The following is an 11,777-nucleotide window of genomic DNA, read 5'->3' as shown; positions in this document are numbered from 1 at the left end:
CTGCCTGGGGGCATGGAGGAGGCTGACACTGCCATGGTGACATTTGGATCTTTGCAAAAACTCCATCAGACAGATGATCACTCTTGAGGGAAAGCTTAGTGACACAACCGAGACCACAAAGTCTAAAACGCAGAAAGAAGCTGTCCCTCCTGATCCACAGCACCTCACCTCCATTGGCAAGTACTGAAGGGCAGAAATACTTTTCCAGACCACAAGCTCCAACAGGAGCCCACTCTGCACGTGGAATTGCATCTGTATGGAGGCATGAGTAAGCCATCTCTTCACCAGCTTGCCCAGAAATGCAACCATGATGAAATGGTGCCATGCAGAAGCATAGCCATACCAGCAGCCCGCGTCCCCAACGTAAGCCAAGGTGGAGGGAAGCCGTTCTCCTGCTGGCTCCGGCCATGTGCTGTTCAAATAAAGCACCAGAGCTTCACTGGGCTGCTGCGACAGCGTCAGCTCTACCACAAAATGCACTTTTTAAAATAAGCTATTCAAGTGCTCTTAAAGAAAATTAATTAAAAGTCAGTGGCAAAAGGAAATGCTTTCTAGGGAGAAAATGCAAACTCTGCAGTCTGTTCCTCTCATGCTGTCCCTGATCCACGATTTTATTAAAAACGTCACAAAGTCTGCAAAGACCTTTTAAAAGCAGCTCTTTCACTAAAGACGACTAGCTGTCCAAGAGTTCGTGTAATTCATTTTTGAACCATCTGATACCGTCTCCCTCCCTAGCCCCACAGCAGCTAGCTCCAGAAGGACCTCATCTGTTTTAAACTGATCTCCTACTAGTTTCATTGAGTATGTCCTAGTTCTGGTAATGTGGGATTACAGTTCTGGGCTCACCTTATCCACCACACCTTGATTTCTGCAAACCTCACTCATCACTCTCTCCTCAGCCTGTCTGCCTCCAGTCTGGAGAGCCCCAGCCCTTTAGGCTCTCCTTATAAAGCAAGAAGTTTCACATAGCAGCAAACTGACGCCTCTTTATCCCCTTCCTGATGCTCAGTATTCTGTCTGAGGCTTTTTTGGCCACAGTACGATTTCAGAGAATTGTCAGCAATGACCCTCAGATCTTTCTCCTGAGCTGCAGTTGCCAGTTCCAAGTTTGGCATCCCATGGGTGTGATATTTGTCCTCAGCTGCATTACTTCACTCTGGTCTACACTGAGGCTCATCTGCCCACCTACTTTGTTTTGTGAGGTCTTGCCATAGGCTTCTTCACAACTGGTCCTGTACGGTCAGCAGCAGACTTGGAGATCTCCTTGCACACTCTTTTCTCTAGGTCGCTGCCATGCTGACCAAGATGAGTCCTAGCACCTATCCCCGGAACACCCCAAGGCTCATCTTTTCCATTCTGAAAAATTATTTGCTCTCTATCCTTTAACAAGCCTTCAGATAAATTTGGTCCTTCAGTAACCTCTGGTGCACAATATTGTCAAAGACTTTTTGAAAATCCAGCTGTATCACACTCACTAGATGGATTTTATCTGCAACTTTATGGCAGCTTCCTAGAACCCAGGAGGCCAGGGAGGCAGGATTTCCTTTTGCAGATGCCAGGCTGACTCTTTTCCACACCAATCTCATTCGCCCAGTGCTTAACTGGTCTGAATTCACTCTGTAATGACCTAGATTAGTGTAACTTCAAGAACATACAGGAAGAAGACTGCAGCATTAAAGCAAACTTTGGTACTTCTGCAATACAACAGGCAAAATTGTTAGCTTGGAGATTACCGCCTTGAAAAGTTGCCAGCCCTGTTTTGCCAGGGCTGAGGACTTAAGGGGTCACCTGGTTATTAGAAGCACTAAGTTCATACAAAGGAAAAAGAAGTAACAAAAAGAAGTAAGGGGAGCTTGAAGGACTCTCCTTGATGGCAAGAGTGGGACGTGCGCGTGTGGTTCCTGAACTGATGCATGGGAAGTAAGTAACCAGGGCTGCTGAGAACACCAAGTGCCCGGTTCTATTTCAAGCCAGGTGGCAAGTAGGGGCATGAGAGAGGTTGCCCTTGAGATGCAGGTCAGAGATGTAGTGAGCTCAGGAACGGTGACAGAAACAGCGCTATGAAAATCCATGTCAACTTGGGGTAATTAAACATTTCCTAATCCTTTTTGCTGTGCTGCTACTTGACATCTCCTTGCACAGATTGGACTGAAGGTCAAAGTTAAAAAAAACGACCCATGTCTCTGGACTGACTGCAAATAACTTTATCTCCATCCTGCATCTTACTTCATCATGTTAATACACAAACAGATTCAAGCTTACATGGTTCTCAAAGTGACTTTGCTTACTCTCTTACCCATTTATCTGCCACGCAAGCACCTGACTTGAAGTGACAGCTCAAAAACTCTGCCCTCCATTATGTTTTTCTTGTTTAGAAGCAATTGCTACATCCGTAGGAGAAAAGTCACTCCACGTGATTAATAATGCATACTGATGGTCGAGACGTTCACTCAGAAGACTGATAAACTTGTTAAGCTGCTGAAATCCACTGGCGGTTTTCCTCAGGTCTAGACTTACCTTCTGGCCTTCCTGCTTTGTGGAGGCTCACGTAAGACACCACTAAATAGTTTCTTTGTAAACTGTGTAAGATGGCTCCAGGAAGCTTGTGATTTTCAGCCAGTTTTCCTACAAACAGTAAGCCTGGTTATTGATACAGCAAGTGAATCAACCTGGGAATGTTTGATATGGCAATATAATGTAGCTGTGTATTTTGATTTCTATTTGACAGGACATAACAAAACGCAAAAGCAAATCTCATCAAAGATGTGCGAAAGGAAACACCTTTTTTTGACCACTGCTCTACTGTTTCCCCACTACCCATTCCCTTTTGCCTCCCTTCACAACTTTTAGTGTCCGTGGACAGTTTGGTTCATTCACGGCTTGTGCATTGCCCAGCCTTCACCACTTCACCGTGGCTTAAAGCAGCAACAAAAAGTCAGCATGGAACAAAGAATTTTGTTCTCATCTCTGACATTTAACATCTGTTGTAGGAACCCAGCATCAGAAAGCAAAGCAGAGATTGTTTTTTTAACTAAAGTGCGTTGTTGAGGACAAAAGCATTTGAACTCACACATCACCGGAGAGACATGATGAGACCTAGACATGAAGATGACATGAAGTTGACAAAATAGAGCTCCGGGCTTGGGAGCCAACGCAGGCTTCTAAACGTTTAAATGTTTGATCCTCTCATGCCAAGCCCAAAGCCTTAATGATGCCACAGCAGAGACTAAATGTGTTTGCTCAGCCAGGGATTGAGTATAAACCATGTGAAGCCATTAAAATAAATGAAGGATCTATAAGTTTTGGATTTTGTTTGAAGGTGTCAGAATCGTGACCCTTTCTTTTAAGTTCTGGGCGAAGCAGCATTTGGGGAATGGTCTCGGAGGATTCTGTCAGGTGTCACCAAGCAGAAACCTGGCCTTAGGAATATTCTGGAGATAATGATATTTCAATCACAAAATGCCATTCTCTACTTACTTTGACAAGCGTTCCCTCCTCTCGGTCCTCCACGTGGCTGTTCTAGGACGAGGCCAACAGTGGACAAATCAGTTAATTGACAGCAAGCTTGGCCCTGCTGTCTTAGGAAAGATGAGAGCACATGTGAGCCTTGAAAAGCCTCCACCCACACAAGCTCCCCGATTCACACTCTGAAGCACAGGGCAGTCAGAGATGTTGGCTGATCAGAGCCCCCAAACCGAAGGCGATTCTGGAGAGAGGCAGGAATCGGGGGCACAGCCACGTGCGATTGCTGCCAGTTTCGCCGTCTCCCCAGACTATTGACTTGCCCACTCCCGCCCTGATCATCTCCCCATTGTTTCCTCCCAAAGTATCTTTCTTCCTCTTCACCCTGTTCCTGCTTGGCCCCTGACACCCAGAAGGAGGAGGGGAAGAAGAGCATGCTTGCCGATTCCCTCCCACTTCTTTAGAGCCACTCCTCAGGCACGCACTCGGTGCGGTAAGAAACTGCAGTTTGGCACACTGATTTTTTTGAAAGGATAGATGATGAAAACTATGTATGCAAGCCTGAAACAAAGATAATGTAAGGAGAAAAACAGAAAGTTGACTGGTTTTCAAAATTATTTCCATATGCTTTACTTAACAATCAAATAACAATTAAGCAAGACATGGTGCAGACAACTTAATGACTCAACATCAAATCCAAGACTTCGGAAGTGGCAAAATGTATGTTCCTGCATCAAGGGAAGGTACAACAGCACGCTTCAATCTACTAAAATGCTCGTTACATAAACACACACCCAGCAACATTACTCTTAAAGCTGCCCCACTTGAGTTTTCAGTACTGGAGGTTCTGATCCATGGAAAGATAAACACACATTTTCACTTTTTCATTTCCGAGATTGCGGCTCTTTTCAGATAGCAATACCTTAACTACTAAAATTAACAAAATAAAAAGTGTAAAGACAGAGGAAAGAGAGAATAACATGCAAATGAAAAGGAAGTCTGAGAAAAACAGATGATTAGCAGAGATATTACGGCTCTCAGGCTTAGGTTATGCTGTTCCCTTACTTTAGTTTTGTTTGTATGTTGCATTCCTAACTCTTGTTGAAAAAAGTGTGGAGGAGGGAAAGCTCATACTGAAAGTGATAAATGCCTTTGTTCACACACCTGAGAACCAACGATACATTACCTCTTTCTCAGCTGCTTTCCCAATTACTTGTGGCTACACTGAAATACAAAGGCTAGCAACCTTTCTATTGATAAGCCAAATCCAACATTTCTGTAAAAGAAATACTGACATGCAGGAAAGCAGAGAAGGCTGCAATTAATATACTGAAATAAGGATATTTTCCACCCAATTAACTGCTCCAATGAACACAGCAGAAAAAGGATAAATAATCTGAAAAGTCTGGGGATTGTTTGGGAATATTTGCTTTTTCTATTAAGCTCTAAGGCTGCTGTTCACACAGTCTCATTAAATTAATAGTCTAGTCTTTTAACTGTGTAAGCAAAATTATACAGCTTGACATTTTGTACAAATTATAGGCTACTCTATGAAGTTAAGGCTTAGTATACGGTACGTCTGGTTAAGGTACATTTGACCACAGCTGTTACCTCTTGACGCCCACAACCGTGGCTTCGGAACGGCAAGCGAACGCGCTGCGTAAGGTCGCACGGATTTCACTCAACCTTCTCTTTACATGTAACACAACTGTTCTCCAGCCACGCAGCACCCATTCCATATTCTCAGAATATTTTGGTTCTCCAGGTACTTTACTATCTTTGAAACCGTAAGAAAGGTTGTCCCTCCTCCCCCTTTCTGTTAGAAGATGTGACAGCCCTTCATACACTGTAGCAGGCGCTGAAGAAAAATGCTTTTCTATTAAGTCAGGAACGTCACTACTTGGGTCGTGAGACAGCAGGCAGACCTTCATCATTTTTGCAAAAGTTATCTCCAGGGAAAACCATCAGCATGTTTTATTTCCACGCTATCAACTCACTCTTATCACAGACCATCATTCTTCAAAGACAGCCGTTTCTTCAGACTTGACAATAGCTGACAGATGAAGAAACATATGAAATTAAACACAGTGCCTACTAATGAAGCGCTAAATAGCAGTTAAGAAAAAAAGGAAAAAAGGAAAACTGGACCATTATTCCATTAACACTAATTACAATAGAGATTCAGGAACTGGGAAACATTTTAATATGAATTCCTGAGAAGCTGTACACAGAGAAACTGTTTACAGAGGTAAAAAAAGTGAAAGAATGGACGTGAACACTGTACCAAAATCTCCTAAAGCGTAAGTAGAGGCAGGTTCTTTGGCACTGGAAGGAACAGCAACTCACCTTGGCACCCACCACACCTATGTGCTGTTAAGATTCTGTTCTCCCATCAGAAAAACAGCAAAAGCAAAAATGCATCCTTTCCCTTCTCCCAAACTCACACATGATCACTTCTTTTAAACCAAGTCAGTTTAAAGTTGTATGGAACAACAGAACTAAACAAAACCAAATTAAAGATGTTAAAGTGTTTATTTTAGCAATAAAAAAAATAACATTAACATCTTTGATACTGCACATGTGTTTAATGGACAATAAACAGCAAGGGAGGTTATTTAAAGAGTACAGAATAAATGGCACTTGCATTAGACTGGGGCGGGGGGGGAGAAGAGCTCTTCGCTTTTGCATCGTACTGGTAAGCTAGTAAAAATGCTCAAAGAACACCTCTATGAAAAGAAAGAGGAAATAAATCACATTATGGAAATACCAAAATAACAATAAAAGGGTAAAAAATACTGCTCTCTTACTCTACTGGGTCTGGCCCAGGATGGAGGGAACTTTCTTCGTAGCAGCTCGTACAGTGCTTTCCTGCGGATCTGGGGCTACAACAGTGTTGGTATCACACCGGTGCTTTGGCTTTTGCTGATCATTGCTCGCACAGCATCAAGGCTTCCTTTTTCCTCACTCTGCCCACACCACAAGCAGGCCAGAAGCTGGGGGGGCACACAGCTGGCCGACATTGACCAAAGCATTATTCCAGGCCATACATCACCATGCTCAGCAACAAAAACTGAGCAGAGGGTGGGCAGAAGTCTGCTCCTGGGAGGTGGTGATCGCCTTTGCATGACTTGCTCCCCCTACCCTCCTCTTCTTCACTTATTAAACTGTCTTTATCTCAACCTAAGAGTATTCTCACTGGAGGGAGGGAGGTACTTAGCTGCTGACCAGGATCAACCCTGGTAAACTGCAGAATCTTACTAACTTTGGGGTTTTGTTTTTTTGTTGTTAATTATACAGGAAGCTTACAGAAGAAAGTGTTCACAGGCTGTCAATTTAGGCAGACATAACTATGTTTATTTCAAGAATGACCTTCTTCCCATTTTGCTAGCTGAAGTAATTTCTTTTTCAACATAGGTGAATTATTCAAGGACAAATACGCTTAGACATCACACTCTTAAAAATCTTTTTCCAGAGGAGAAAACAACTCCACCCAGTCCTCACATTACAGTAGTACATAAGAATGCGCCTGGTGTATTTTCTCATCAATACCAACATCATCTGTTTCTGCTGTGTGAAGCTGTGCTTCCATGTTGCCTTTTATTTTTATAAAAAAAAGAGATACAGTAGAGAATAATCTTTATTTAGGAACATGGGAACAACTGTTTAAGTGGCAGTTAAAACTGAATTCACATGATTGTGACTATTAGCCATCTACATCAAGTAATAAAACACAATTTTAAGAGGAGGAAAGACAGTATCACACTTAAATGTCACCATAAAAAAACCTGTCAAACATTTCAACAACTGAAAGCATTTATAAAAAAAATTAGTTCTATATAGGTAGAAGACAGAAACATGTATTTAATGAAGTCTTTATCCACTCCCAGTTTTACAAACAGGAGAAAAAAACCAACCAAACAACAAACTTTGGGGAAGAAAAAAAAAAAAAAAAATAAAAGAGCCCAAAGGGCAAATGAAGATGAACTATCTTCCTGCACTCTGGAGTTACAGCACCAGTGGAAGGTGCTCAGCTTTATTCATTCTCAAATCTGCTGTATGGATTATCAGAATCCTGGAGAAGACCTGTAAAACAAAACATAACTGCATTTATAATTTTCTTACCAGTATTACATAAAAACCTTGATTGCTGGTACTCCATAAACAAAACCAAAACGCAATTCTTGCCTTGTAATAGTTGCTCCATTACCCTAATGCTCAAGTATAGTAATAAATTGAATGTGGTGCTAAGCACTCTTATTTCTCAGACTATAATCATGAATAGGTATTTCATGATCTAGCAGGGAGAGAATATTTCTCTATGAAAAATTCTTCAGGAAAAAACATTTCTCATTTTTGAGGTATAGCCTACAAAATGGATTTGAGAGAGAGTCAAGTCTACAAAAATCGAAGCACAGACATGGCTCAGAAAGAAGAGATTCAGACTGGCCAGTTTATAAATTCAAGTTATTGCAAGATCATCCTCCTTTTAAAATGCAAGATGCTGGTACTTTGACTTAGTTCTACTTCGATTATCCACAACCATCTGTCACGTTCAGCCACTTCCAGCATTTCTGCAACAGGACAATAATCTCGAAGAACGAAAGAAGATCACTTCTACATGCACTAAAACCTCCGGGGACCAGAACAAGAGCATTGCTTAATCCAGGCTGCAGTATGTTTCCATCATGAAGATTCTTAATGACTGTACCAGAATACTGTCTCAGAAAGCACTGCAAAGCCATCCAATTATGCTGAGTGTCTGGATATGCATACCATCTTCTGTAAGGGTTAGTCGAGCAATCGCTGTTCCATGCAGCAATTATTTCAAAGAGACTTTAAACCACACGCCAGATTTGGGCTGGGCAGAAGTGCATACTGAAAATAAAGGAGTCCCATAAGAGCCTAGAGGCTGGCCTTTTGTGGTGAAAGAACAAGAACATTGCTGCTATCTTTTCTACCAAGGTTTTTATACTGATGTCTGGCAAGCCTAGACTCTTCTCTAGCTAATTTGTTTAGGGCATGGAGACGGAAGACAGCTAAGCCAAACCACCCCAACTTAAAAATGTTCAGATTCATGATAGTGGAAGAGAAAGATTACACTAGGCACTGCCAAATCTTGCAACAACTCCCCTCAGACCTCTTCATGCCACACCTCTTTTCCACATGCACCTGCACACAGATACTGGATGTTCACTGCTCTGTCTGAAAGTCAAAAGCTAATGGCACTGAAAGCAAACTACTCTATCATAGAACCGGCTAGGTTGGAAAAGACCTTTCAGATCATCAAGTCCAACCTTTAACCTAACCCTGACATCCCACCACTAAACCATGGCCCTAAGCACCTCATCTACCCTTCTTTTAAATACCTCCAGGGATGGGGACTTGACCACTTCCCTGGGCAGCCCATTCCAGAGCCTGACAACCCTTTCTGTGAAAAAGTTTTTCCTAATGTCCAACCTAAACCTGCCCTAGCGCAACTTCAGACCATTTCCCCTCGTCCTATCGTCCGTTACCAGGGAGAAGAGGCCGACCCCCACCTCACTACAGCGTCCTTTCAGGTAGCTGTAGAGGGCGATAAGGTCTCCCCAGAGCATCCTCTTCTCCAGGCTAAACAATCCCAGTTCCCTCAGCCACTCCTCATCAGACTTGTGCTCCAGACCTCTCACCAGCTTTGCTGCTCTCCTCTGGACATGTTCCAGCAACGCAACGTCTTTTTTGTCTACCCTGCTGCAGTTGCTACACTTCTTTTGAACTGCCAGGTTATTTTGAGACATCAATCAAGAAGCACAATTGCTTAGTGCTGATTATTGTATCAGTAACTGCAATTAACTACCTGATAGGAAACAGCAAGTATTAAGGAATAAGTATAAAAAATTGCCATAATTACTCAAAACGATGAGATTATAAGTAGTCAATTTGTAAAAAGTTAAAATCAAAACCAGCCCTCATATGTAGTGGCCCTTACTTGTCAAAGAAGGGGTAAACCAGTCACATTTATAAAGATTCAGCCAGGCACCATGAAACACAGTCTATTTATCTGTATAGCACCTTGTGTCAAAGGTACTACTCCTTTCCATAATTTCTTTAAAAAAAAATAAACTTTTAAGCATTTGTGCAGTAAGAATATGGTTAGGTGAGAGCATTGTCAAGATTTATCTACAATATTCTGACAGTGAATTTTTTATATTTTTAAAATTTTTAAAGGCAATTACTTCTGAAATTTTAATCTTACCTTTCATGCGTTTAAACGAAGACTTGTGAAGTCTGTTAAGTCTAGTCTAGCTGACAAGTAAGTTAACACACAATAAAAAAAAGCTCTTATCCTTGGCCTATCATTCAACCTTTAGTGCCTTCAGGTAACATTCCTGCATTAATATAACCTCAATGCAAATGCAAAGAAGAAACATTTACTTTATTTCCAGACCACCATCACTACCCCCCCTCCTTCCTCCAGACATGTTGATACTTTGGCAGCTAGGATCTATGGATCGCAATATATTTAGTTACCTGAAAGACAACAGAGTAGCCCTATTTTGAAAAATGTTTGCAGTATTTCTGTATTTCACCCCTTCCAAATACAAACCACATCTACACAACATTTACAGAAAATTCACAACAATACTAGAAATTAACATATTTTTATTGCAATTGTCATTGCACAAACTCCCTGCACTTACTAAGTTCCACTTAGAAATCAAGGCACCAAACTTCAAAAAACTTTCCACAAAGTGGCAAGACGTGGTACCAGATTCCCTGACAAAATTAACTTAGGTTGCATACTTCTCTATATATAGTCTGGAAAGTGTTTATTATGTCTTCTATTTCATTTAAGATACATATTTGACACTTCATAGGTCTGAAAGTAGCACAGTAAAACCTAGACACTGTCCTCTCACAGCTTGAACAGCTGAAATCCAATGGAAACGATGTTCTACCTGCAGTAATGCCAATTTCAAATTAATCCAAGGACTCCTGATAAACTTTTCCTATACCATTCTGAGAAGCAAATAGACTTTTATCTGCCCCACCCCAACACACTGAGCCAAAAGCCACTTTAGATAACTAGTCCTCACATTTCAAGTGAATGTGTCATTTTTACTCATTATTGCAAATGCCATTCCTAGTAGTGCTTGCTTTAATTTTACTCCATTATGTTCAGGAATTAACAGATAGATTTACCACCAATCAGGCATTCATATGTTTAAATTAAAGTTCTCTGATCTGTTTTATTGTACGATACTGGAACTAAACAGGCCTTAAGAAGTATGGGTCAATCCAGTGAGAATATTATTGGTTGTGACTTCAAAAATTCATCTCCCAGGAAACAAGGTACCCCAAGAGAAATGGCAAGCCCTGTTTCCAAACAATGATAACCACAGAGGTTACAACATCTGATAGGCCTTGCTCTCAAATCCGTATCCAGCATTTAAATTTCTTTTATCCTCAGCATCCTAAGTACATCATAAGATTACATTAAGTGAGAGGAGGGAGACAACAGCTCGTCGCTTGCACCAATTCTTACTAAGAAGTTTTATCAGGCTTTAATAAGTGGACAAAAGCAATCTAGAGACGTAAAAAAAAAAAAAGGAGCATGACAAAAAGCTCCTGTCAGCTGCCACAGCTGCTCTTAGCCACGACACTCACAGAGGAGCTGCAAGCCTATGCTAATTGGATAGCACGTCTGGTTCAACTAAAGCTCATGTGCTGCCTTGAACCAGACGCGAGTTGCCTCTGTCGACCATTCCCCATTTGACATGAGAGCAACTACCCGACTTACAATGTATGCTTACAGGTTCAGAGAAGCTAGATGTTTGTAGGTTCAGGAGTCTTGTTTGCAACGAAGTCCATTAGGGGTTGCTGCTGGACTTGAATATTGACACACAGGACACTTACAAGAACTTCTAATGTCTTACTTCCATTTACCTTCATTTTGAGGTTAGTATTTGACGTACTTAGAGTATTTAAGAAACACTCAAAAATTTGAAAGGTAGTCAAGTATCTTTCATTAGCTTGTATGAAGTAGTGAGGCCTCCTAATATGTAAGAAATGAAAAAGCAATTATAAGAAATTAATACCTCTTTCTAGCATATTCACTTATATTATATACTATGCTATCTATGCAGCTTCTCAGTCATTGAGATCTGACCCTCATCACATATCAGCACTGCCCAAAAACAGAATTAACAAGTGAAATACTTACAAGAGACTGTATACACTGCAAAAAAATGAACTAGTTTGTGATATGCTGCATATCTTCACCCCTTATTACACTTTTCCTCTTTATTTTCAACCCCCAAAATAACAACTCTATTCTT

At 41.3% G+C, this 11,777-nt stretch overlaps 1 protein-coding gene across 3 annotated transcripts in view; it reads right to left on the bottom strand.

Moving 5' to 3' along the window:
* Positions 1–7,072: 7,072 nt before the first annotated feature.
* Positions 7,073–11,777, bottom strand: part of LOC104128521 (pituitary tumor-transforming gene 1 protein-interacting protein) — a 29,388-nt gene continuing 24,683 nt past the window's right edge. For all 3 annotated transcript variants that reach the window (XM_035897277.1, XM_035897288.1, XM_035897297.1), the window contains one exon: positions 7,073–7,545. In XM_035897277.1, coding sequence (XP_035753170.1) covers positions 7,496–7,545 — 50 coding nt within the window. In that variant the 3' untranslated portion in view covers positions 7,073–7,495. The remainder of the gene's footprint in view (positions 7,546–11,777) is intronic.

This window comes from Egretta garzetta, unplaced genomic scaffold, assembly GCF_000687185.1.
Source record: "Egretta garzetta isolate BGI_Z169 unplaced genomic scaffold, ASM68718v1 scaffold30, whole genome shotgun sequence".
In the NCBI taxonomy this organism is placed as follows: domain Eukaryota; kingdom Metazoa; phylum Chordata; class Aves; order Pelecaniformes; family Ardeidae; genus Egretta; species Egretta garzetta.
The sequence above is the reverse complement of the archived record's forward strand: the minus strand, read 5'-3'. Positions and strand labels throughout refer to the sequence as shown.